Genomic DNA, 25906 nt, shown 5'->3' with positions numbered 1-25906 from the left:
CTTCAACTTACCAAGGAGTGGAGTGTAGATCGCGGTAGGAGATTAGGAGAAATTGATGAGGCAGGTACGAGTCGGGATACGTTGGAGTGGGGGAATGGAAACAGGTAGGTAATTTGGGGTGGTTGGAGAATCCAGGCGGGGAGTGTTCATTGTTGAGATCTTGGAGCTCTGTTCATGGCAGATATCTTGAGGTATGTTCATACCAGATATCTTGAGGTCTGTTCCTTCCAGTTATCCAGATATCTTGGCTCTTTCGTACTACACAGGTATGCTCACTCCATACTGCTCACTCCATACTGCTCACTCCACCCCTCACTCATCTCTGCCCTGAAAATCTCCTGTTTACTGCCCCCTCCTCCACTGTTTCATCGGTCCTGATCGACAGTGGTGATATTCAGTTACCAGCTGCACGCCGACTTGAGCGACACCAGCCATCAGGCCAAAAGAAACCATGTCGATCTGCACAGCCCTGGCTCTGTACAGTGCTACTGAGCGTGTACACAGCTGCTCCAGTGCCAAACAGCTCACTCACACTACACCCCTGCCGTCTCAAAACAGACGTCTTTTCTTCTTTGGTCCACTTTGGTCCCCGTTGGTCCTCTTTGGTCCTCCCGGGTCTCGGTCCCAGCCCACTCACACCCCTGCATTCCCGTCTGTACAAACGGCATCATACATGACCCCATACATTCCAGAAGCTAGCTGCGAAGCTCCTTGTTTGATTTTCAGTTTGCTTGGGGTTCTATTCCGTTGTTTTCGTGTGATATTCCACTGCTGCGCCCCGATAGTCAGGGCACACACGGGTCTCTAGATCCGGGGAGGACCTGATGGCGTTTTTTTCGTTTTGCACGTTGGGTCGGTGCCGTGCCTGCCGACAGACACGTGACGGTGAGACCGCGTGCCTGACAGATAACGGTTGCGCTTGGCCAGACCCTGCTCACAGACAGGGGTGGCAGGCACAAGGGTGGTGGCAGGGGGGGGTACCAGGGGTGCTCGATAGGAGCAGGTACGAGGTATTGTGGAGGAGTTTGATACATGTCGATTGTTGGCGTTGCTGGGCTCTGAGTAGATAGCTGAGTTGATATGGCCGAGTTGATATTGCTCTTATTGTGTCTATCGAGACAGTTCTGGCGCAGTTTGGGCTCTGATCTCCGAAGAAGTATCGGCTCTGACCTCCAAAGACGTATCGGCTCTGACCTCCAAAAGACGTATCGGCTTTGGGGGACCTACTAAGACCACTATATCAACTCTGAAGCCCAACTTATCAACTCTAGAATCCCCCAAGACCACCACACCAACTCCAGGGACCACTGAGTTGCCATGCTGGTCCGCCAACACGCCCACACCCTAACCGCTGGACCAATCGAGATGCCGTCAAACCATGTCCAGCGCCGTGCCATCGAGCTGGAAATGGATAGTTTGGGACCCGGGTCAGTGCCGTGCGAACTCCATTAGAACCCCCCTCCCCCAAGCCACTCAACTCTCCCATCGCTCCAGCTCCACACCCACCTCCAACAGGATCTCTTCGCCTCCGTCTCAGACCGCCAACAGACCGCCGAAAACCTCCAGCAAAGACCCCTGGACCCGCCAAGACTGCACGCTGCGTGCTGGTGCTTAAACTACGATTCTTTGCGGGGAATCTCCCGCTTAGCCTTTGAGACAGTCAACATTGTTTGGTGCCCTTACTTGCTAACTCTGAGAGTAGACAATGGCGCCGAAAATGCTATTTCGGGGGACGTGCAACAAGTGGGGGTCATCGTGCGTGACCGACATGCTTCCCGGAGTCGCTGCAGGTCTCACTCGTGCTACAGCAACGGAGGTTCACCACCCTAGTCCCATCTTGGCCACATTAGAGATGGAAGGAGACTGCACTGGGTCTTGAACTGCTCAGAAATCCCCCCAATCGCCCAACCGCCACGTGACGATCTGCTCCAGCTGTTTCATCCAAACTCTGCTGGCGCGCTCACCGTCCTCAGCACCCCCTTAGAGTTCCCAGGGGTCTGGGATCATCATTCCTCCAGCGCTTAATCAGGAAAGACGTGCTAGCTAAGCCTCGAAGACATGATCTGGAAAAAGAAATTCCAAACCTATACACCCGGAGACAATTTCCGGACATGGCCTTGACGACCCCGAAGCCCTTCTACCGCCATTCTCACCAACCAACCATTACCATTGCTGACTCACCCGCCAAGATGATCTAAACAATTCCCTCACAATCCACATACAACCCCATCGCACCCATCTCTCCCTCATCTGTTCCCAATAAACTTCAACTACACATTAGACTCGTGCCTTAGATGGTAAACTCCCCTCTGGTGCCCCCCCCTGGTACGGCTCCAAGATTCAGACTTCTGACAGACTCTGACCAAGCTCCGTAAATTGCTCAACAATAGACTCCAAGCTTATCAGATGGAGTAAAAGGTCGACCATGAGAGACATCCGACGTCGAAAACCCCCATCTCGACGGCTTATATAACCCGCCACTTTCCCCCAGACCCAAAAAACACCCCGCTCCCCTACAAAAGTCGTCCAGAATTCCCGCACAGACTGACCCCCACCTGCAGTGGTTCAACGGTCAATGCATTACATATGCACAAAATATGCACAAAATATGCACCGACAAAAAACCCTCTTTTCGCCTATGCACACATTGACAGCAAACGCATGCGCTCATGTAGGAACGGTAGCTGCACGGATTAACCGGGTGAACGTGCATACGTGCGTACTGTACGTGCTGGAGGGGCGGTCACGTCACGAGACGTCACGTGACCCATTGTTCGGTGCCGATCGGCGTCTCCAAATAGCCTGTTCTATTTTGAAGTAAACAGATTGCTACCGGTCGGCGACATGTCGGGCCTGAGGGGGTTGGAGGGGGTGGCATGGTTGGTGTTGGGGGGTGACACGGTTGGTGTTGGGGAGGTGACACGGTTGGTGTGGTCGTTACACGGTTGGTTATGGGGGTGACATGGTTGGGGTGGTCTTTCCATGGTCGGCGATGGGGGCGACATAGTTGTTACCACCCTCATTTTGCGACTACTACAGTACATACTGTACTTGTACTTCCATTCTTATGACCTGTCTCCCACCATGTCTTCCCGACTCGACCATTGACCAAACCCCCAGCTTACGTAATGGTCACATGATTAGCTGGAACTGAGTAACATCCAAGACCGGATAAATGGTTAATACGCACTCTGCCTAATTCGCTTTAGGCTTCTCGCTTAACAGACTAGCATGCACAATGACGCTGAGGGATATGATAAGTGTATCATAGTATGGCGATAGAAGAAAATCGGGAGGTTCGAAAGGAAAAAAAAACTCGCTATGCCCTATTGCAGCTCTTGTCCGTATTTACCGACGCTAAAAGAGTCCGTTACCTGAGGGTGAGCAGAGTTCCACTACTGTAGACTGTTAGTGGAGTGCTAACTGATGCAACTGATGCAACCGATGCAACTGATGCAACTGATGCACTGATGCTACTGATGCTACTGTGGGCTCTCAGCTTGTCTTGAGAGTGGTGTTTGCAAGTTGGTTTCGAAGACAAGGATGGCTGGCCGGCGTCTTGTCGGCGTGGTTACGTTCTGAGTACGGTCTTGGTGCCGAAACGCTTGGGTCTTGGATTGTGGGAAAGTCATCACATACGTCACAAATGACAGTGACAGGCCAACAGGGCGCAGGCGACAAGTGACAAGCGGCAGGCGACAAGCGACAAGCGGCAGGCGACAAGCGACAAGCGGCAGGGTTTGTGCGCCAATCTCGTCTGGTCTGCTAAAGTCGGTTCGTTCCTAGTTCACTGCTTCTAGATGATTGCCATGGAAGAGCAATTGGCGCTTGCGAAGCGGAGGCAGGCGAGTATCAGGGCCTCCAATCTGCCGTGGTTAGGGGGGTGCGGTGAAAGCTGGGCATTTCTACCGAGCCCAAACTGCGCTAGACCCACTAGTGTCCACCGTCTTTGTGCGCACCTGTCAGCTGGCGGTTTGGCGGCTTTCCACGCTGCTAGGGCCGACGTATACGGCTGTCAATACGTGCCAGATGGACAGACGGACCCTGAGGATTGTCCAGATGGGTTTTTTCGGGGGCCTTGGACTCCAAACTCCTCAACTTTTATCCCCAAACACTGGGTCAAAACCACAACAAAGACAACCGTGATAGCTCCGACTAGTTGTACGAGTAGTAGAAAAACACCAGACTACGGGCCATAGTGAAGGGTGCGTTGCGAGTTTGGTTTTTGTTTTTTTTTGCGCCTCTATTGTTTGTTTTTTTGTGTTTTTTTGGGGGGATTGTGGTCGCTGTGGTGGTCGCTGGAGGTCTGCTGGGGTCTCTTTTTGCGTTTTTTGGGCAGAGTTGGGGGCTCTGGGGCGCAAGTCCGCGGGTTTGGGGGGTTGTGGAGTCGATAGATTTGCAGAATGGGGTCGAATTGCCGTTTGGGCGTTTTTTTTTCTTGTCCTTCTGGCAACTTTTTCCAGTTGTACCATCCAACATTGATTTTGTATTTTCCATGTTTTTTTTGATTTTTTGTATTTTTTGTACCATCATGCACCTTTTGGACAAAGAAAACCTACTTTCCCCAACTAAGTTGGTCCTTAAACGCTATTGACAAACCTTAATTGTTAGTGGAAAAAGACAAAAGACCACGTCCCAAACGTGAAATGAATCTACTAACAGCAGCGCCCCAATGTATATCTAAACCAAAAGCCGCCCAGAAACAAAAAAGGGTGTGTACAAGCGGGGAGATTCATCGACTCGACACCTTTGTTATAAGGAGCTCTTCCGCCGCATGATCAGCAGATATTGACGACAGACACAGTCAGACACAGCAGACACAGACCAAATCCTTGTGACACAGCACAGACACAGACACAGACACAGACACAGACTCAGACACATCAACATCAACATCAACATCAACTGTCAACTGTCAACTACCATTATCAACTACCACCAACTGCCACCACAAGCACAAGCACCACAAACACCACCACCACAAACACCACCACCACTTGTGCAATGACATCACCACATTTTGATGACTCCGGCTTTGCAGCTCTGCAACAAGCCAACAACCTGCGGTTTCTGTCGCCGTCCTCACGCGACTGGATCGAGCCCCATGACGAATCCTCCACCGCCCCTCTGTACGACGCTCCTCACGTCGAGGACTTTCTGCATTACCCCGTCAACCCCGTCCAGCAGGGCCAGGTCTACTCCTACTCACTCCTGGAAGACTACCTTCACCTGGGCGGTCCGGCCACGGGCTTCCCCAACGCCGCCGCCGCCGCCGCTGCTGCTGCTCACAACGCCCATGTCGCACATACCGCCGCCGCTGCTGCAGCAACAGCAACTCACCCAGGGGCTCACCAAAACGCCCATGTCGCTGCTCACCCAGCACACCCCCATAACGCGGGGGCGATCGGACCAGGCGGAACTTATCCTCCCACCCACCAATCGCCAACCACGGTGCCGTCACCATCGACCCCCATCCACAAGGTGCCGCTCATCTACGATCCGTCGCCCAACCCGTCGGCGGCAGAATCAGCGTCCTATCTGGAGTTTGCTACCTCCACCCAGCATGCCAACGTCTTTGACTACAACGGCGACGTGGCCAAAATGAGCATCCGGGCCAAACTGGGCGGCACCTTCTTTCTGTCGCAGTCGTCAGCCGCAGACACAGACCCCGACGCCTACCACCTCACCTTCTACCGGCGCAACCTGCTGCAGGTGAGAGCATCGGTCCACAACGATCACAAGGTTGTCTACGTGCAGACCGAGTCTGGCGAGCGTGCAAAGACCCAGAGCCTGTGGCTGGACGTGGAGGTGACGGACAACTCGGCCGACTCGGATCCCCAGCGGCTGCTGTTCTGCTCGCCCAAGTCCGCTACCTCGTTGCCGGCCGACGACGAAGCCAAGGCGAAAATGGTCTTCCCCGACAACCCCACCGCCAACGACGAGGTGGAGTGGAAGCGGCTGCAGTTCAAGGGCGCCACCGCCCACAATGGCCGCACCAAGCACCAACAGTTTTTCTACGTCTCGGTCAAGTGTCTGGCTGAGCTGGAGAACGGCACCAAGACGTGTCTGGCGTCGGCGCTGTCCCGTCCCGTGGTTGTGCGCGGCCGCAACCCCCGGTTCTACCTCAACCGAAACTGCATCATTTTGAACGATGGCTCGTCGAGGCAGGCGGATTCGGGCGACTCCAACTCCACCACCACCATGACCACACAGACCTCGGCCACCAACAAGAAGCGGTCGGCGTCAGACTCGGATTACTCGTCGAAAAAGCGCATTCTTCCCGACACATCGGAAATGAGCTCGCCGAACAGCGACACGTCGAGGCCCCACACCATTTACTCCAAGGAAGAGGACTACGAGTATTTTCCCGTGCCGCTGAATTACTGGTTGCCGCCAGTCGAAGTGGTGTACCGGCCGCATGCGGTTCATCATTCTGTTGGCAACGGGGCTGGCCAGGAGGCGCGAAAGTATTTCTCCAAGATTGAGTAGGGCTGGAGATGTACAAGACAAGAATGACAACAGCAACATCAGATAAACTAACATCGCGAGGCATAAATAGCGACCTAAACAGTAAAATAAACGTGTATATTTAGTGGTTTGTGTAGTTGGGGATGGGGGGGAGAAGGAGGACCCAGGAGGAGGAGGACTGGCTGGGGAGCAGCCTAGCGACCGGCCAAGAGACTGGCCAAACAACCAGCCATGTTAACCGCGCTCGTCTCCACGTTCACTCGTATTGCAATGTAACATTCCCAGCGTAGCGGAAGGAGGTTCTGGGAGTGAGCATGTGCCGGTAGTGGACAAGGCAGAAGGGGTTAGCGTGGATTGAGATGGCCGTGGTTTGGTTTTGTGTTATTCGACGCAGCCCAGAACGGAGCAGCGCTCTTGGCGGTCGGAGTTGGAGTTGGAGTTGGAGTTGAGGAGTTGGAGTTGGAGTTGGAGTTTGGAGTTGGAGTTGGAGTTGGAGTTGGAGTTGGAGTTGGAGTTGGAGGTTGGATTTGTCATCATATGTAGATCATGGACCATGAGTACTGGTAGCAGTTTCCGTACCGGTAATGGCACTAGACACGCGCCAATGATGAGTAATAGGATGGCTTTGTTGGTCTTAGGTGTTTCGAGTTAGCACCGTGTGAAAACGAAAAAAAAGTAGTCAAGTGGTAGGGAAATGAGTAGTAAGCCACAGTCATGTGATTGGTGATTAGCGGAAGACTGAGTTGGTGAGTCGGTGAGTTGGTGAGTCAGTGAGTTGGTGAGTTGGTGAGTTGGTGAGCTGGTGAGTTGGTGAGTTGGTGAGTTGGTGAGCTGGTGAGTTGGTCGATGACTGAGTTGCTGAGTTGCTGAACAACTGAGTTGCTGAGTTGCTGAGTTGGCTGTGTTCACTGGTGTCAGCTGACTGATGTATCATCTACTCGATATCCACCAGTTACTCAGTATGTATCCACCCTCTCATCTGGTCACTCTAGTACGAGCCTTTTCATGAGCATGCACATACAGTAGTTCAGAGCATTGTTCATACGGTGGGTCGGGGCATGGTTCACGTTCTGAGTTCCCCTCAGTTACCGCTATCGACTTGAGCAGCCCTTCTTTGTCTTCTCTTTCTTCTCCTCGTCTTTCTTCTCCTCGTCTTTCTTCTCCTCGGCTTTCTTCTGACCTTCCAACTTCGTCACTACTATTCCTCGATCTGCCAACGGCACCTCCACAAGTCCGACGTGGCAGTCTTCATCTCGCTGTCAAACGTCTCGCCTCCAATGTCACTGCTACACTCGTATCGATATTATACCCCTGGCCACTGACAGCTGTCAAACGAGTGAAGCTGCAGTGGAAGGGGTCAATCGAGCCGATGTCAAGAGCGGCTGGCCAGCTCCGACCCGGTTACAGCTCGGATTTTCGGCAGCGGGCTATCTACCGAGTCAGGGCTGCAGTCCGCTGTATAGAACAGCCCCGCTACCGCTCGCGCAGCTTCTGGTTCCCCTCCATCACCCCTCCACCACCTTGCCCTGGCTAGTCGAGTGGTATTTGCAATGTCACGGTGCTAGCAGTGTGCAACCGTCAGACAACTCAGCAACCGTTTAACGGTGGTCAATGAGGGGCAGGGGACATAGCTGGACACACAACCGGAGACAACTGGGAGATGGTTCAACAGTCGCGAGTCAACAGTACCAAGTCAACAGTCGCGAGACGATTGGGTGCTCCAACAATCAAATCGTTCTACACATGGTCGTCAGCCAACCATCGCCATACTCGCTTTGAAGACACGCTATGTCTCAAATGTGCCTGTCTCATCGTCTGGAGACCCTGTAGCAACCACGTTTCTTTTTCGGCGGCCAAGCTCGGTCTCTTCTGGATCCAACCACATTGCTGCCGGGACCAGAACCCACAGAGCCACCAAAAAGAGCCACAAGAACCAAATGAAATCAAAAAGATGATGTAATCATCTCAACAAGGCGCTCCACCCCCAACCCTCCGCTCCACCGCTCCAACTACCCCAACCCCCGCTCCTGTGGCTCTCGGAATTGCTTTTGACGATTATCTGCATCTGCAAAAAGCACTTCGGCGCCAACCTCAGATCTCTGGCCATCGCTGCGCGCCCCACTCTCGATTCACCACGCTTATCACGATGGTTAACACACATACGGTTGGCAAATCGCAAAAGCAAACTCTGGCCAGAGAGAGCAGCCTGCCCAGTCGTTTTTTGTGGGTTTTTTTGGTTTTTTGCACTTGTTGGCTTTTCGTTTCTAGTACTGCCGTCTCCGCCACAGCTCCTATGTGTTATCACGTGTACTGAAAGTCGCTAGCACCAGTTTGAGGGACGCCAAAACTAAAAACAATAGAAAATTCCAAAAATAAAAATAAAAATAAAATAAAAATAAAAATAAAAATAAATAAATCCAAATCTTATTTTGAAAAATGAAAAATGCAACAAAAAAAGCTAAAGACAAAAAGAAAAATAAAAAGAAAAAGAAAAAGAAAAAAACGAAAAACACACCAACACCAACACCACTATGATAGCCAGCATCTATAGAGCCCACGCGTGATACCGAGGGGTGATAGAAAGAGACAAATCCACCATCCCCGCGTGATTGCGTCATCTGAAGTCGACGCCTGAAAACCGCTGGTCCGAACCACCGTCGTCTACGGCATCCTACGATACAATGCAGAATCCTCTGCCTCTCTCTGCTCCTCGATGTAACCCTGCAAATGTAACATTTTGATTTCCTGGAATCAAAAAACTTGCACGCTTTTTGTGGAAATCGCAAAACAGAATCGCATCTCCAGGAATGTGCCTGAGTGCGGACTCAGACATCGTACGAGAAGAGGGAGCGAACCAGGTTGTACGAGGTTGTACGAGGTTGTACGAGGTTGTACTGGAGATGAGCACCGTGGAACCAACTAGATACCACTTGAGATTGTACCTGAGATGGACACACGACTGTACAAATCCGAGTGTTTGTACCGTATGTACTGTACGTACTTGGGGAGAACAATACTTGATGCAGTCAAATCCTCTTTGTAAAGTGCTCTTTGATGGCTCCAAAACACATCCTTTCCTAGACCTTTTCTTGCTGCACTTTGATGACTCCAAAACGGATTCTTTCTCTAGACCATCTCCCTTGCTCCACTCCGCTCCACTCCCTGGTCCACTCCTTGGTCCACCCTGCTCTGTAATGAACTCTGAAGAGCCACAGGTACATGACTCGACTGCCTCCGTACTCGTACCTACTCTGCCGTACTCGTATCTACTCCTTCGTATCTTCGTATCTACTCCACCGGCCGGACTGAGCTGCTGCTGCTGCACTCCATCGTCGCTTGCAATCCCGTTAAAACCAGAAACAGAGTAAAACTTCGTCCAGGGGTCATAATGTACTCGTACCGTACCCTGCAACCCCATGGGTTCAAAAGTATGCCCTCCGGAACAGTCGATCGCCACCAGAAGATCTGCACCTCCACCGAAAGGGTAATATCTATGGTTCTGACGAAACTGATGGATAATGAAAGAGCCAGACATCTCAGACTTCAAAAAGCCAGTCTATAAGTCTCGTTGGTCAACCCATATCGTTGGTAAACTCATTTGGTTCGTTCAACCATCCCTACTCCTCCAGCTATTACAAAATTCCACCTCCCTCGCAATCTTATATTCACAGGGTCGTATCGACGATGAAACAAACATACAGACCGCCATAGAGACATCAAGAGTCGATTCATATACATTTTCGAGCCCGCTCTTTCCTTTTATCAACTCCTCTAGTCGATGAAACCACTCCATCGACGGTTAATCCTGTTCAGTTCTTTCCCCCAATCACTGAAACAAAGCAACGCCACACTCGCACTGGTCCTTTTTCTTCTTGAACACGTCTTCATACCGGAAATCAAAACTGGAAAACTCCTCGGCCTTTTGGGGATCCGCCAGTGCCAGAGGATTGCAGGAAGCAACAGCCCAGGGAGTCCATAGAGAAGCGGCCGCCTTGTGGATCGGATTGCTCTTGTCGCCAGTCACGTGGAAATCTCCATTGCCACTCTTCTCGTGACCATCACCTGAAACAGCAGCTTTTTCAAACGCATAATTAATCCTCGTCTGCGTCTGATATGGTCGATGATTAATCACCACAAATTCCATGTACGACACCACCGCCACTATCGAAGAAACGACATCATCGGGCTTGACGGCGGGGTTGTGGGTCACGTTAATCCCCCTCTTGGCGGCCATTTCCGCCCCCCTCTTCACCAGCCAGTCTCCCATCTCCCATAATCGATGGGCTCTCTGGCGCTTAAACTTGCGTCTGACCTTGGCTTCATCATCTTCAAACAGCTGGGAAATGATGCGATTGACGTTCATGGCCACCTCGCGAATCAGCTCGTAGAAGCACGTTGTGTACATGAAATTGACCTGGTCCTTGTGCGACAGTCCGTACTTGCCCCAAAAGTCGTTGATTTTGAGACACCGGTCTTTGGCGTCCACGCAGCGGTCCATGAGAAGAATCGCCCGCGCAGACTGCTTGGTCTGTTCGAAATGCGAGCCTCGAAACGGTAGATTGGGGAGATATTGACGAACTAGACCCTTGGACCGCAGCTTGAACATGGTCCCCGTGGCCTGAAACACCGACGGCGCAAACGGATGTTCGCAGATGAGATTCAGCTCGTTCTGAAACCGATGAAGGAACGTTGTGGAAAAGCCGTGGATCTCGCCGGGTTGGCCGTCGCCGTCGCCGCCGCCATCACGTGGGCTGTCATTCCGGTCGCACACTTCGCTCGAGTCGTGTGACTCTGATCCCCGCTCTCGCACCTTGTACCGACCAAGATCCGGAGACGAAGGCCGGTGTTTGGAGTCAAGAGAAGAGGCACGCGTAGTGCTTTCGTCACGTGACGTGCTAGATTGGCGGGTCTCATTTTCACCGGTCGCACTTCCTTCCCGTGACACTTGCCCCGAATGGGGTCTATATCTTTCTCTCCCCCGGGTGTGCCGTTTGACGAACGACCGAAGCCTGCCTCCAAACCGACGAGTGGTTGTGGGACTGGCGGGAGCTGTCATGTCATTAGTCAGCGTTTCTGTGGAGTCTGTAGCGCCCGTAGAAGTCACATGGCACGTCACGTGATTATTTTCAGCGTTATTCACCTTTTCTCTCTCCTCCTGCGTCTCCTCCTCCTCATCCTCATCGTCCTCACTATCTTCATTTCTATTATGCACTTGGTCAAACGACGCCCATTTTTGCTCCCAGAAATTACCGTCGCCGTCTCGATCAACATCAAGCAGAAACCTCAACCGGTCAACCTGCTTACTGACATCAATCTCTTGACCACGCTCCAGAACATAGGCTTGGGCCGAGACGCGCCGGAGATAGGGGTCGATAAAGAGCGAGTGGGCGTCACGTGACCGGTTGCGATGGTAGCGGGAATTGTGGTCACGTGCCGAGGACGAGTCGTAGGGCCGCTTATCACGTGCGCGGTCCAGCATGTTAAGAATGTGCAGCGGCACTCGTTTGATTTCTCGGTCCACGAATGGGAATTCTGGCGCGAGATTGAGCATCCAGTGGAGCACGGGGACGGTGCCGATGAACGGTTCCATTTGCGGCATGCCGAATAGCAGGCAAAAGTATTCGACTGCGGGAACTGTGAGTTGCAGTTGATCCGACAGCCAGTAGAGGTTGGAGGAGTTGGTGTTGTATTCTGTGCGGTGGTTTCTGAGGACTGGGTTAGTACGAAACGGGGGGTTGTAGGTCACGTGGACTGAATGAGTCGCAAACAGGGGTTCTGAGTGGACTCTGGCGAGTGGATTCTCTTTACGAATAACTCAGAGAGGGTTCAATGAAGTCTTGAGTCAAGGGTGGACATTTTGACACTGTAGACAGCATTTGGAGTCTGTAGACAGCGGGATGGCCGATGTAGGTAGATCGTGATGCGGTTGATCGCTCAGTGATTGGTCCTGTTGCGCCAAGTGTTGAGAGTTTAGTCGGAGATTATTCTACAGTCCTAGTTGTCAGATTACTCCATCTTAACTCAGCTTTCTCCCTGCTCGTCCCTAATCTCCCTGCTGTCAGAATATCTCTGCTCACTGTCGGACAATCTCTCTGCTCACTGTCAGACAATCTCCCTGCTCTTCAGACAATCTCCCTGTCACAAGATATATGCTCACATCATGCCAATTCTGTCAAACAATCTCCCTGTCGCAAGATCTCCTGCTCACAGCTACACAGTTGGCCACGTTCGCCATGTTCGCCCTGTTGTACTCACTCTGAAACGCATCCGAAACCGCGTAAAACTCCCTATGATCCCGCGAGTCTAGCGTCGGAAGAAACTGCAGCGATCGGCTGCGGAAGGCCTGCTCCAGCTCAAAGTCCGACGCGTCTTCTGAAATGTCCAAAACCGTGTAAAGAGACATGCTGGCGTGGAGGACGGCTCGAGTTCGAGCACAAGTTGATGCAAATATTATTATGCCGAGGCTCCATGCACCATCGCCAAGAACCTTTAAGGTTGGATACGAGATTAGGCGGCGATAAGCAGGGCCCAAGGATTGTGTCAAGGGGTGATTGGTGAGGAGGCTGCGAAGCGGTTTATGAGTTTTTCCGAGTTTTCCAGTGTTTCCTGAGTTTTCCTGAGTTTTCCTGAGTTTTTCCTGATTTTCTCCTGATTTTCTGAGCTTTTCTGAGTTTTTCCTGATTTTCTGAGCTTTTCTGATTTTCCTGATTTTCCTGATTTTCCTGATTTTCCCGATTTTCCTGATTTTCCTGATTTTCCTGATTTACTGATTTTGTATTCAATTGTTTCCTCTCCAACATCATTTGATAGTTCCTCCAAGATCCCAAATCACCGCTGAAATTATAACTCGTCGGTCGTCGTCCTCTCATCATGATGTTATTACATACGATTACATTGTATATAATACTGAATTTAATCGTATAAAAAGGAGTATATTGTAGTATACACACTGCACTGTCTTAACGTTGACTGTGGTTACATGATTCTTTGTATATATCTCTGCTGCAGTCTCTCTCGCTCTCACCAGTCTGAGCCACTCGAATACGATATTCCAACCGACGGCAAGTGAGGTTGGAACTTGCAAGTTATCTCTTGAACCGCCAAACGAAAAAGGTATCTTCGGAAGCGATCTGAATTACAAGTCTGGTGAAAATCACATTGATTTGTATGATGAATCTCTACAAGTGGTATGTTCGAGACAGCAACGGTTTGAACAATCCTGTGGTGACGGAAACATGTTTCTGTAGTTAGTAAGAGCAATGGAGCTGAACTTTCCGATCTGTAGATGTTGAATAATTGGAGTTCAAGTGCTTGTAACAAATGGTGAGCCATGGTCAGCATTTGGATGACGATATTTGACGAATATTGACGAATATTGACGAAAATATTGATGATATTTGACAATATTGACGAATATCGATGAATATTTGACGGATATTTGGACGAATATCATGATATTTGACGAATTGACATTATCGATGAATATTGAATATTTGACGACTTGACGAATATTGACGAAATTTTGATGATATTTGGAATATTGATATATTTGACGAATATTGATATATATTGACGAATATTATGATATTTGACGAAAATTGATATTTACGAATATTTGATGATATTTGACGAAATATTGATGATATTTGACGACATTTGAAATATTGATGATATTTGACGACATTTTGACGAATATTACGAAATATTGACGATTATTGACAAAGCTCGTTTGATATTTGAAAAAAACTCTCAAAAAAAAAAAAAAATTCTAGATAGTGCAGTCTTCTCTATCTCGACAAGCCAGCGGGTAGTTGATCTCAGTAAAGAGCACATCGCTGAAGAAAATATGTTTTATTCTTCATTGTTTTTTTAGGCATAACTACGACTAACAGTGTGAGATAACTGCTAGTTGGAAATGGTACGTCTTGAGTGGAATTTTAAAAAAAATATCCATTAATGTTCTAGGACCTACAAGATGTTTTTTGGAGTCTAACTACTATACTTACACTATCCGATGTCACCGTTGGTTGAGAGCACAGAGATGTTGCCACAGCTCAACCAACTTTCGGGAGAACAAGTGGACGCCGCTTGGGCAGAGGAAACCGTCATCCAAGAACAAGTCCGTAAGACAGCTTAGGTCTCGACAGCTTAGATCTCGACAGCTTCGTCTCGACAGCTTGGTCTCGACAGCTTGGTCCCGACAGCTTGGTCTCAACATGAACTGAAACCTGCTAACGGCGCGCTTGTCTGCAACAACCGCCTTGGCCCAGACTCCCACACAAGCTGGAGATGATTGAATGTTGGAATGGAATTAACGTCAATATCGGAGTTTTGGGGAGTTTTCACCTTGCTACATTGTAGTCTAGTCTGACTCCCCACGCCTGTTGTTACTGAATATTTCGCGTCAGAAGCTACTTACTGGACTGTTTGATACACCCTTCGTCTTCTGAATCCATCTACTACAGTTTCAACTGATACTTCCTTCAGGTAGGTGTTGGAACACCCGATGGTATCGTAAGGGGCATAATCACCCTCAATCGGTAAGAAAGACAGAAGGAACACTCCAAGTCTTTATGGAATGACTCATTGAAACACTTTTCTAATAGCCCAACACCTAGTAGAGCTATCCCACAATGCCTGTGTCGACTGGAGAGTTATAGACACACCCTAATGTGATACCGGTAAGTCTTTCGGCAGCAGATGTCAACTGTTTGGATTCATTATGGAGTCGGAAAACAGGGAGGCTGTTAAAACGGGTCTATCTTCGTGTATACTTGGTCATATGTTGATAAGTTCAAAAAGAAAGATGATCGGTATCACTATCAGAAGTGAGTTCCCCATGGTAGTCTCTTCTAGCCCTGATAAACAATTAGTTGGTTCTTAGTTGGACAAAAACAGCTAAACCACCGTCAATGGATTTAGTCTAGTTCTAGATCCATTATGATCAAACAAAGAACGACCCACCGCCAACGGATTTGATCTGCCATAGAATCATTCTCCAGACTCTTCCACTCCCCGAGATCTGGATGTTGGAACAAGTGACTACCAGAACGGTGTTATCAAGTCGACTGGGTAATCCACACAACCTCGAGACATTCACTTGGCTTGGAAAAGGGACATTCGAGGTTTTGGAGGAGTTCAGAGGAGCCCGATGGTGTGATGGTCCTCAGCTCAGCCGATAAAGGCTAGTTGAGTCTTAACCACAGGTTGGTGTTGAATCTCTGTCTGGTTATTCCGTACTAGGACGCTCCATCTTCTTGATGGGTTCACAGTAGACAGAGACACTATCTACTAGACTGACTGTAAAGGATCCATCTAGAAGCTCTCGCCGGTATGGTGAAGGCAGTACCCGGAGGAGTGTCGGTTCTGAGGTTCCTGGAGTCGAGTTTAACATCTTCAAGGGTTGGCTGCAAACTTCACAGGAAGCGAACCAGTCCAGAGTTGAAGTCGGGATCTAGTTAGTATTGAAATCGGGATCAGGTTAGTATTAAAATTGAGATCAAGCCAGTATTGAAATTGAGATCAAGTCAGCATTTCGACCGCCAGGCAAGTTGATGATCCTTGTTGAGGTCTCAAGTTGTAATGTGAGGTCATCTGAAGTCATCTGAAGTCGTTTCAACTCGTCATTGAAGTCAGCTCTGGCTCTCCAGTCAGTTCACGGTCTGCAGATTCAACATCAGACTAGATCGAATGTTTGAATGCCCGAAATCTAGAAGCGACAAGAGTTTATCAAGGTGAAGCAGTAGTCACGGTGTGGAATTGTGGGGAGAAACCACGTGAAGAGTTTTTAGATGACTGAATTCCACGTGACAGAATTCTACGTGACGACAACAAATACACGTGGCGAGAACAACTCCACGTGACGAGAACAACTACACGTGACGAGGTCTCCATGGCCTTCATGCTGCTGTATTTTCAAGTCGGTCCACTCAAGGGAACCATCTCTGGCACAAGTTTGGGCTTGCTTTTGGGCTCGCTTTTGGCATACTTTTGGCACACTTTTGGGTACTTCTGGGGTACTTTTGACACACTTTTGGGCACACTTTTGGGCACACTTTTGGGCACTTTTTAATGTTTTTTTTTTCTTTTCCTTTTTATTATTTCATTTATTTCATTATTTCATTTATTTCATTTATTTCATGTATTTTCATTTTCATTTTATTTTTTATCTTTATTATCTTATTACTTCAATATCAATCGACTCACACAATGAGAAAGTTTATTTCCCACAATACCTATTTTGGGAATAAAACTCCCTTAAAGGGATTCCTTGTAGCTCGCAAGACACACATAATCGCCCAATTCCTCCACAAATTCCTTTTCCACTGTTTTCTATTTTCCATTTGCCATTTCCATTTGCCATTTCCATTTTCCATTTCCATTTCCCATTTTCCATGTCCGATTTTTAGAATTCAGTTCCCAAAATAAAGTTTCAAGGTTGCTAAAATCACACCACAAAAATCAGATGATGAGATCACCTAGGCCAGTCAACCAGCACCGCAACATCACACCATCATTCAACAAGACAAACACCAAGTCTGAGCTAGTGGCGGATTGACAAGTGGGGAAGTTCACAAGTGGAGAAGTGCACAAGTGGAGAAGAGCACAAGTGGAGAAGAGCCCAAGTGGAGAAGCGGGATTTTGATTAATAATCAGATTGACAATGGCCCGACGAGGCTTGATCGCTGAATAGTCGTTCATTTCGCTAAACCTGTTGCTGCCACCCAGCAGCTCCTCTAACCGGATTAATTTCGCTACTGACTCACCTCTCTCATGCTGTCGTCAGCCCATCTTGGACGTGTTTTGGTAACCCGTGTCTCCATCTGTCTCTCACCCCATTTTTGGTGCATTTTTCCTGCAGAGTCTGAGTTTATTTGAAATTCTGGCCATTTTATTGGTCCTGGTTGCATGGTCATGCGTTTCTATGCATCATAAACGCGTGGAACCTGCATGTTACAATTAAACTAACCAAAGGTGGAATGATGAATGGGGTGAGACCGTGGAATAACCAGACAAAAAGAAATGACCGGTCCAGACACATTGAATAGTATATAAAGACGTGGTTCCAATCTCCAAATCCTCATCAGCAAACAGCTTTTGAACACATCCTCCACTACAACCACCAACCACTACAATGCAGCCCACCACCGTCCGAGCTCTTCAGGCCTCCAGAATGATGGCCATGCGACCCTCGACTCTGCTTCGAGCCTCTGCCACTCTGGGACACACTACTCCTTCCGTGCCCAAGGTTTCTCTCAAGTTCGAGAGCCCCAAGATGCCCGAAGGAACCCCCGTCCAGACCCACATTAACCCCTTTGTCAAACACCCTGTTTCTTTCGTTCCCCACGCCCAGGACTTCAAGCGAACCGTGGGAAACATTGTTCCCTGGGCCCTTTTTCTGTTCACCTTTTTCTCCTGGACCTTCATCTACAAGTGGTACAACCATGCCACCTACGGACGAGCGTCGGCCGTCGAGCACAAGCACCCTACCCCTGACGTTTGGTACAAGAAGTACACCTCTTGGTTCAACTAGAGGATCCACTTTGGATATTAGACCGCTCCCAGAGCTTGCATTAACTTATATAGATGAATGATGATAATTGAGAACAAAAGAAGTGCCAGTACATACAGTACATCGTCAACATAGCTCTAGAATATTATAAAAAGGTCTGAACAGAAAGGGGACTTGGACCAGAGTAAAACATATGCCTAAAAAGACTCCCTGCTGTACATTTGAGGCCGTCACGTGACCTCCAGGCTTGGAGATATGGTGGTCGTTGAATTCACAATTTCCCCTCCAAAATGAGGCATTTCCAATACGAAATGTATGAAAGGATGTCATGTCTCACTAAAAGTAGGAAATAATGCCATGTCTCACTTGAAATAATCGCACGGCTCTTTTGATAAAGATCAGACGTTTCAAACTGTTTTCGGACCCGACTATTAGAGGTAGCACCAATACGAGACATTAAGACTTCTTCGGTGATTTTAATCTAGCAATAGGATCTATTTTTTTGATAAAAGTGATTCTTTTTCCCCAATGTGTCTTTTTATCAATTGTAACTCATAATCTGTGGCTTTGAACTCATTCCATTAGGTTGATAGTCAGGTTGTAGATCTTGCAAGTCAAGTCCAGAAGTGACTTCCTAGCCCGTAGCATTTGTAAGGCAAGTCCAGAAAGGACTTGCTAACCCGTAACATCTGCTTAATAATACATATTTGTGTTATTTCGGCAAGTGTAGTAGCTCTCTCTGTGGAGTGCATCCCTATACCTGATATTACTCAGCTTACCGTGAACCACGATCTAATCTGCTTATTCATCATCTGGGATGATCGCGTGATTTTGTCATTCATTCATCTATTCCCTGTGAATATTTCTTGTCCATCACGGGACTTTTTTTTTCTTTTTTTTTTCTTTATATTTTTTCTTTTTTATTCCCCTCCAAATCTCTATATCCCGACAGTTTAACTTGTGCAACAATGCCCCTTTTTTTTTTCTAGGTCTACAAATTGGCCCATTTTATCAATCGGATCAAAAATAAATAATAATAATAAAAACAATAAACAAATGTCAAGGAAATCAGGGAAACCAAACCAATCGGAAATGGTTTCACTCCTGTTCTTACCGCCATCTTTCTTTAAGCTAGTCACGTGATATTTCACAGTCCAGCCCGAGAAGTCGTTGTTTATTTTTTATTTAATTTATTTTTTATTTCTGTTAAAATCATAACATTTTATCTCAATTTTAGATTTTCTGACAAGCCGCATGAGGAAAATCGGACGAGAATTTGGAGATTTTCGGGCCGTCAGAAATGGACGAAAATTTGCCAGCACCGGTTAAACCCGGACCTTCTCCGATAAAGCAAAAAACCCGACAATTACAGCCACTTTTACCATCACCTTTGCTCTCCTTAAACCGTCTCCAGCATAGAGTTCCCCTATCAATTATCCGCACCGATTCCAAACAACCATGTTCAGTAAATTTGCTCGGTCAAGAGAGTAGATAAAACGAAGTTGTTGTCGACAGAGAGGCAGTGGCACAAACATCGCGTCGGTAGTATTGACAACATTGACATATCACGTGTGCAACATTATTCATTGACGTCTTTTTTTCTTGATTTTTTCTTCGGCACAGCCCTACCACCAACCTCTTGCTATCGGATTGATCGATTGATAAGAATCTTCTGACCCCGATGAGCGTGCCGGATCCGACCAATGCGCTGGAAACCACGCCACTGAACCCGTTCCACAATCCCTGGAGAGAACAGTCGCCATGGCGGATCATCCGACCGCTCTCTGTGGCGTTTCTGGCGACCGCGATAGCCGGGGTTATCGGCCCCAATTTTCTGCTGGCGACTCTGTGCAAACACTACTACGACGGGCGGGAGGGCCTTGACCCGGATTCCCTCACCATTTCCAACCCGCTGTGCCAAATATCGCACCTTCAAGTGCAGGCGGGCACCAACCAGAGCAGACTCAATCTGTGCCGAAATGTGGTTGCTCTGATAGTTTTCCCGCGGCTGAGTGCGTGGAGTGACCGTCGGGGACGCAAGCCGATCCTCAAAATTGCCGCCGGATTCACCCTGGTATCGCTGACCCTACAATGGTGCGTGCAGCATTTTTGGAGGTGGTTCCCTGTACCCACCTTTATTCTCGCCGGTTGTCTGGACCTGTCGGCGGTGGTGTTTCAGCTGGGAGTCCTGGCCATTGCAGATTCCACTTGTAGACGCACAGTCAATACGTCGTATCTGTTTGTGGCCTCCTATCTCTTCACAGCTCTGGGTTCTTACGTAGGCTCCGAGCTGGCTAAAAGAGGCCTCTCCACCCTCGCAGCCGTTTACGTGCCGCTGTACCTAGTCTTTTTCATCTGGACGTGGTTTGTTTCCGAGACCTTGCCCTACTCGGAACGAGACAAGGCCACAGAAGTGCACAACGAAAAGACAGACTCCAGAAGAAAGACGCTGCTGTACTACGGCAACCCGCTGCAACCGCTGGCGGCTCTTCTGAGCCCGGCGCATCGCCGCATCAAGATCGCCATGGTCATTTTCGCAGCTGCTTGTGCTCTGGAAGACACTTTTTACCAGACATCGCAGTACGTGACTCTGCTCTACATCGAGTACAGATTCAAGTGGACCAGCATCCAGCTGGGCAAGATGCAGGCCGCGTCGGCAGCCGTGTCGCTGGTCATGGTCTGTATTGCTCCCTTCATTCTCCGAGAGCTGGAAAAGCGAAGAAACCCCGTCACCCAAGATATCCACGTGCTGAGAACCGCGGCATTCTGGACCGCCTCTCTGGCGACCATCAAGGCGCTGGCGGGCTCGGTGGCTCCGTTTGTCGTTGCCCACGTGCTTCTGGGACTCAGAGCCGTCGCCGATTCGCCCCACAAGTCCGTAGCCATGGCCCTAGCGCCCTCGGCGGCCGCAGGACAGGTTTTGGGGGCTTTGGAGATGGCCGTGACACTGGTGAAGATTCCCGCCAGCACTGTTTTGGTCCGCATGTACTCCTGGACGGTGTACACCAACCCTGCTGCGGTTCTCTGGATCATTTGTTTCGGAGAGTGGATTGCTTTTGCCTTCTTTTTGGCCCTGTGGGTGTAACATGGCAGCTTTTGTATATATTTTATTGATTAAATGAGGTTGGTCCTGGTAAAGTGTTAATTGGACGTTCGAGTTTGTTCACACTCGATTCAGCTTCCATTCAGGCACTATGAAGCTCTTCAAAACGGTCTCAACTAGGATGCTGTAAAAACTGCCTAGATCCAACTAAAAAGTCAAGTAGAGTATTGGATGGTATTTTTTTTGAAAACAACAACACGACAGAAACTTGTACATAATATACAGTCTTTGAAGTTCCGTTTGATTCAGAAGGCTCTTATCTCAACATTGACATTGCTGTTTTTTCTCTGACTGTTCTGGAAAACCAGGTTTGCACCCGCAGTTGACTTTTCTCTTAAGTAATTGTCAACTAATAAGGGAGTAATAGAATATGTGTCACAAGTATGTACTGTCGTCTAAATTTACATGTCTCGAGACCAAACATTGAACGAATCCCGAGAGCTGACAGAACAGGGACTTCCATTTTCCCATTCACCGTGTACTCCGCTTTTCGTCAACTTTTCTCCAGAGAGAGAACGTCAATACCGTCTCTACTTGTAGTTCTGTAGACAGACTCAGGAAAGAGACACTCGACACTCGACTGACGGAAGATTCATCATTCCCGATTACCTTCCCAGAATACCATTCAAGAGATTGTGGGTTGTATAGAAATGTCGATATCGTTCTATTGGTACAGTACACGACGTTGTTCAGAGAGGATAGATCCATAACATCTCTCCAGATGTGTTCTGACTGTCCCTCGTTCTACAAAGCAGGCATCAAAGTGCAACTACAGCATTGTAGGTACTCGAACACGCGGTCTGGTCACGTGACCTCCGGGTCGGACACGCTTCCCTTCCCCCCACCCCTCCGCTGCTCCCCGTCTCTCCACGTGACCATACGCCATCTACCCTTCTCCATACGTTCGGTGCATATTTCTTGTTGACTTTTCCCGAAAAAGCCCTGTTTGCCTGCGTTCGATTCCTGGGCTGTTCGGTCGATAGTCGGAGCTGTGTGGGCTGAGACACAATTAAAAACACAAAGAAGTACGACACCAAGGAAAATAGAACGTTGAGAACGGTGGGGTCGGCGGCGGTATTAATGCGCTAATTCAACGTCTTTGGCCGCTCCGTTTTGGGTTGTATTTCGGGGGTTTTCTAGTGTTTTTGTTGGTTTTTATTTGATTTGTTGGTTTAATATTTATTTTATTTTAATATTTATTTTATTTTATTTCAATTAATTTATTTATTTATTTGCTTAAATCAAATATTTTGGACCAATAAAAACCGACACAGTTTTCAGACATGTTTGTAGCTCATATGTATCAGGTGTGGTTGTGGGGTATCAAAGCCGAGGTTGGCAAATTTTACTGTGGCCTTCAGAACGGTAAAAATAGACCAATCAGAATTCTGAAAAGCACATCTTGATCTCCTCATTGCGGGGAGTCCAACGGTGGTCTTATTCCCCCGAATTTCCCGCTCAATCTCGTTCCAGACCGACCCGGACACAGTGCTTAACGCCGTTCCGAAACTCTACCGCAGATATGCTCCAACGGACTGGGCTGCATAGATGTGATCCTCGGCTTGGAGAAATGGATAAAAGCCGGCCAAAAAAAAAGCGGAAAAAAGCGGAAAAAAAGAGAAAAAAAATCGCAAAATTTGAAAAATAGGGGGAAAAGACGCAAAAACGCAAGGAGGGGGGAGTATATGACACTGATAAGCAAGCTCACAACGGTTCCTCTTATTTTTTTCCTCATCTTCTGCCTAGGTTCCCAAAATCCCAGATGCTTCTCTCCAGTGCCAAAAGTAAGTACCCCACAGGTTTTCGGCCGAAAATTCCACGTGCAGCAACGTCGTGTGGGGTGTTAAAATGTGGGGGGGGGGAACCAGGACAAGAGGCTCTTGTGGGAGCCGAATGAGAGCACAAAGCGGGCGGGTGTGATAAGGGCATTTTTGCCCATTTTCCCTTCTCCTGTCTCTCCGACGGTGATGGCGTTGTGCGTCCTCTATTTCTTTTTATTTCTTTTTGTTTTATTTCTCTGACTACCGATTTGGTTTGATTTCCTCAACCCCACACAAATAAGCTCGGGCCGAGGAATATATATATACACGGACACAGTCGCCCTGTGGACAACACGTCACTACCTCTACGATACACACAATGATCTCCCCCAACCTCACAGCTAACGTCGAGATTGACGGCAAGCAGTACAACACCTTCACAGAGCCACCCAAGGCGCTCGCCGGCGAGCGAGCCAAGGTCAAGTTCCCCATCAAGGACATGACGGAGTTTCTGCACGGTGGCGAGGAGAACGTGACCATGATCGAGCGACTGATGACGGAGCTCGAGCGAGACCCCGTGCTCAACGTGTCGGGCGACTACGACATGCCCAAGGAGCAGCTGCGAGAGACGGCCGTGGCGCGAATTGCGGCGCTGTCCGGCCACTGGAAGAAGGACACAGAAAAGGAGGCGCTGCTGCGGTCCCAGCTGCACGGCATTGTGGACATGGGCACCCGAATCCGACTCGGTGTGCACACGGGCCTGTTCATGGGCGCCATCCGGGGTTCCGGCACCAAGGAGCAGTACGACTACTGGGTGCGAAAGGGCGCCGCGGACGTCAAGGGCTTCTACGGCTGCTTTGCTATGACCGAGCTGGGCCATGGCTCCAACGTGGCCGGTCTTGAGACCACCGCCACCTACATCCAGGACACGGACGAGTTCATCATCAACACCCCCAACACTGGAGCCACCAAGTGGTGGATTGGAGGAGCCGCCCACTCGGCCACCCACACCGCCTGCTTTGCTCGTCTGCTTGTCGACGGCAAGGACTACGGCGTCAAGATCTTTGTTGTCCAGCTGCGAGACGTCTCTTCTCACTCTCTCATGCCCGGCATCGCTCTCGGCGACATTGGAAAGAAGATGGGCCGAGACGCCATCGACAACGGCTGGATCCAGTTCACCAATGTGCGAATCCCCCGACAGAACATGCTCATGAAGTACGCCAAGGTCTCGTCTACCGGCAAGGTGTCGCAGCCTCCTCTGGCCCAGCTCACCTACGGCGCTCTCATTGGCGGCCGAGTCACCATGATTGCCGACTCCTTCTTTGTCTCCCAGCGATTCATCACCATTGCTCTGCGATACGCCTGTGTGCGACGACAGTTTGGCACCACCCCCGGCCAGCCCGAGACTAAGATCATCGACTACCCCTACCATCAGCGACGTCTGCTGCCTCTTCTGGCCTTCACCTACGCCATGAAGATGGCCGCCGACCAGTCCCAGATTCAGTACGATCAGACCACCGATCTGCTGCAGACCATCGACCCTAAGGACAAGGGCGCTCTGGGCAAGGCCATTGTCGACCTCAAGGAGCTGTTTGCCTCTTCTGCTGGTCTCAAGGCCTTCACCACCTGGACCTGTGCCAACATCATTGACCAGTGCCGACAGGCCTGCGGTGGCCACGGCTACTCTGGCTACAACGGCTTTGGCCAGGCCTACGCCGACTGGGTTGTCCAGTGCACCTGGGAGGGTGACAACAACGTCCTGTGTCTGTCCATGGGCCGAGGTCTCATCCAGTCGTGTCTGGGCCACCGAAAGGGTAAGCCTCTGGGCTCTTCTGTCGGCTACCTGGCTAACAAGGGTCTTGAGCAGGCTACTCTGAGCGGCCGAGACCTCAAGGACCCCAAGGTTCTCATCGAGGCCTGGGAGAAGGTCGCCAACGGCGCCATCCAGCGGGCCACTGACAAATTTGTCGAGCTCACCAAGGGCGGCCTCTCTCCTGACCAGGCCTTTGAGGAGCTGTCGCAGCAGCGATTCCAGTGTGCCAAGATCCACACCCGAAAGCACCTGGTGACTGCCTTCTACGAGCGAATCAACGCCTCTGCGAAGGCCGACGTCAAGCCTTACCTCATCAACCTCGCCAACCTCTTCACTCTGTGGTCCATTGAGGAGGACTCTGGTCTCTTCCTGCGAGAGGGTTTCCTGCAGCCCAAGGACATTGACCAGGTGACTGAGCTGGTGAACCACTACTGCAAGGAGGTTCGAGACCAGGTTGCCGGCTACACCGATGCCTTTGGTCTGTCTGACTGGTTCATCAACGCTCCCATTGGAAACTACGATGGTGACGTTTACAAGCATTACTTTGCCAAGGTTAACCAGCAGAACCCTGCTCAGAACCCCCGACCTCCTTACTATGAGAGCACTCTTCGACCTTTCCTGTTCCGAGAGGATGAGGATGACGACATTTGCGAGCTGGACGAGGAATAGATGGAGCGTGTGTTCTGAGTCGATGTTTTCTATGGAGTTGTGAGTGTTAGTAGACATGATGGGTTTATATATGATGAATGAATAGATGTGATTTTGATTTGCACGATGGAATTGAGAACTTTGTAAACGTACATGGGAATGTATGAATGTGGGGGTTTTGTGACTGGATAACTGACGGTCAGTGGACGCCGTTGTTCAAATATCCAAGAGATGCGAGAAACTTTGGGTCAAGTGAACATGTCCTCTCTGTTCAAGTAAACCATCAACTATGGGTAGTATATTTAGTAAGGACAAGAGTTGAGATTCTTTGGAGTCCTAGAAACGTATTTTCGCGTTCCAAGATCAAATTAGTAGAGTAATACGGGCACGGGAATCCATTCATAGTCTCAATTTTCCCATAGGTGTGCTACAAGGTGTTGAGATGTGGTACAGTACCACCATGATTCGAGGTAAAGAGCCCAGAAGTCATTGATGAGGTCAAGAAATACACAGATCTACAGCTCAATACAATGAATATCTTCTTTCATATTCTTCAGGTGACACCAAGGGTGTCTATTTTCCCCAGAAATGCGTGAAAAGGC

At 49.3% G+C, this 25906-nt stretch overlaps 10 protein-coding genes across 10 annotated transcripts; 6 read left to right on the top strand and 4 right to left on the bottom strand.

Moving 5' to 3' along the window:
• Positions 1-5004: 5004 nt before the first annotated feature.
• Positions 5005-6489, top strand: YALI1_D32958g (uncharacterized protein; the record flags this gene model as incomplete). Its single annotated transcript, XM_503249.3, has 1 exon — positions 5005-6489. One exon carries the CDS (start codon positions 5005-5007, stop codon positions 6487-6489), a length of 1485 nt encoding a protein of 494 aa, XP_503249.3.
• A 338-nt stretch (positions 6490-6827) lies between these two features.
• On the top strand, positions 6828-7120 carry YALI1_D32939g (uncharacterized protein; the record flags this gene model as incomplete). The annotated part of the gene is made up of 2 exons (XM_068282860.1): positions 6828-6833; positions 6878-7120. 2 exons carry the CDS (start codon positions 6828-6830, stop codon positions 7118-7120), a joined length of 249 nt encoding a protein of 82 aa, XP_068138961.1.
• Positions 7121-7195: 75 nt separating this feature from the next.
• YALI1_D32934g (uncharacterized protein) lies at positions 7196-7402 on the bottom strand (the record flags this gene model as incomplete). The annotated part of the gene is made up of 1 exon (XM_068282859.1): positions 7196-7402. The coding sequence occupies one exon, from the start codon at positions 7400-7402 to the stop codon at positions 7196-7198; it is 207 nt and encodes a 68-aa protein (XP_068138960.1).
• On the top strand, positions 7394-8002 carry YALI1_D32933g (uncharacterized protein; the record flags this gene model as incomplete). Its single annotated transcript, XM_068282858.1, has 2 exons — positions 7394-7459; positions 7502-8002. The coding sequence occupies 2 exons, from the start codon at positions 7394-7396 to the stop codon at positions 8000-8002; spliced, it is 567 nt and encodes a 188-aa protein (XP_068138959.1).
• A 2292-nt stretch (positions 8003-10294) lies between these two features.
• Positions 10295-12871, bottom strand: YALI1_D32880g (uncharacterized protein; the record flags this gene model as incomplete). Its single annotated transcript, XM_503247.4, has 2 exons — positions 10295-12180; positions 12724-12871. 2 exons carry the CDS (start codon positions 12869-12871, stop codon positions 10295-10297), a joined length of 2034 nt encoding a protein of 677 aa, XP_503247.4.
• Positions 12872-15190: 2319 nt separating this feature from the next.
• On the top strand, positions 15191-15650 carry YALI1_D32854g (uncharacterized protein; the record flags this gene model as incomplete). Its single annotated transcript, XM_068282857.1, has 2 exons — positions 15191-15340; positions 15402-15650. 2 exons carry the CDS (start codon positions 15191-15193, stop codon positions 15648-15650), a joined length of 399 nt encoding a protein of 132 aa, XP_068138958.1.
• Positions 15651-15697: 47 nt separating this feature from the next.
• Positions 15698-16062, bottom strand: YALI1_D32848g (uncharacterized protein; the record flags this gene model as incomplete). Its single annotated transcript, XM_068282856.1, has 2 exons — positions 15698-15922; positions 16009-16062. The coding sequence occupies 2 exons, from the start codon at positions 16060-16062 to the stop codon at positions 15698-15700; spliced, it is 279 nt and encodes a 92-aa protein (XP_068138957.1).
• Positions 16063-17602: 1540 nt separating this feature from the next.
• Positions 17603-18001, top strand: YALI1_D32832g (uncharacterized protein; the record flags this gene model as incomplete). The annotated part of the gene is made up of 1 exon (XM_503246.4): positions 17603-18001. One exon carries the CDS (start codon positions 17603-17605, stop codon positions 17999-18001), a length of 399 nt encoding a protein of 132 aa, XP_503246.2.
• A 1660-nt stretch (positions 18002-19661) lies between these two features.
• Positions 19662-21065, top strand: YALI1_D32812g (uncharacterized protein; the record flags this gene model as incomplete). Its single annotated transcript, XM_503245.3, has 1 exon — positions 19662-21065. The coding sequence occupies one exon, from the start codon at positions 19662-19664 to the stop codon at positions 21063-21065; it is 1404 nt and encodes a 467-aa protein (XP_503245.1).
• Positions 21066-23126: 2061 nt separating this feature from the next.
• Positions 23127-25382, bottom strand: YALI1_D32754g (uncharacterized protein; the record flags this gene model as incomplete). The annotated part of the gene is made up of 1 exon (XM_068282855.1): positions 23127-25382. The coding sequence occupies one exon, from the start codon at positions 25380-25382 to the stop codon at positions 23127-23129; it is 2256 nt and encodes a 751-aa protein (XP_068138956.1).
• Between the last annotated feature and the right edge of the window lie 524 nt (positions 25383-25906).

This window comes from Yarrowia lipolytica, chromosome 1D (genome assembly GCF_001761485.1).
Source record: "Yarrowia lipolytica chromosome 1D, complete sequence".
Classification (NCBI taxonomy): domain Eukaryota; kingdom Fungi; phylum Ascomycota; class Dipodascomycetes; order Dipodascales; genus Yarrowia; species Yarrowia lipolytica.
The sequence above is the reverse complement of the archived record's forward strand: the minus strand, read 5'-3'. Positions and strand labels throughout refer to the sequence as shown.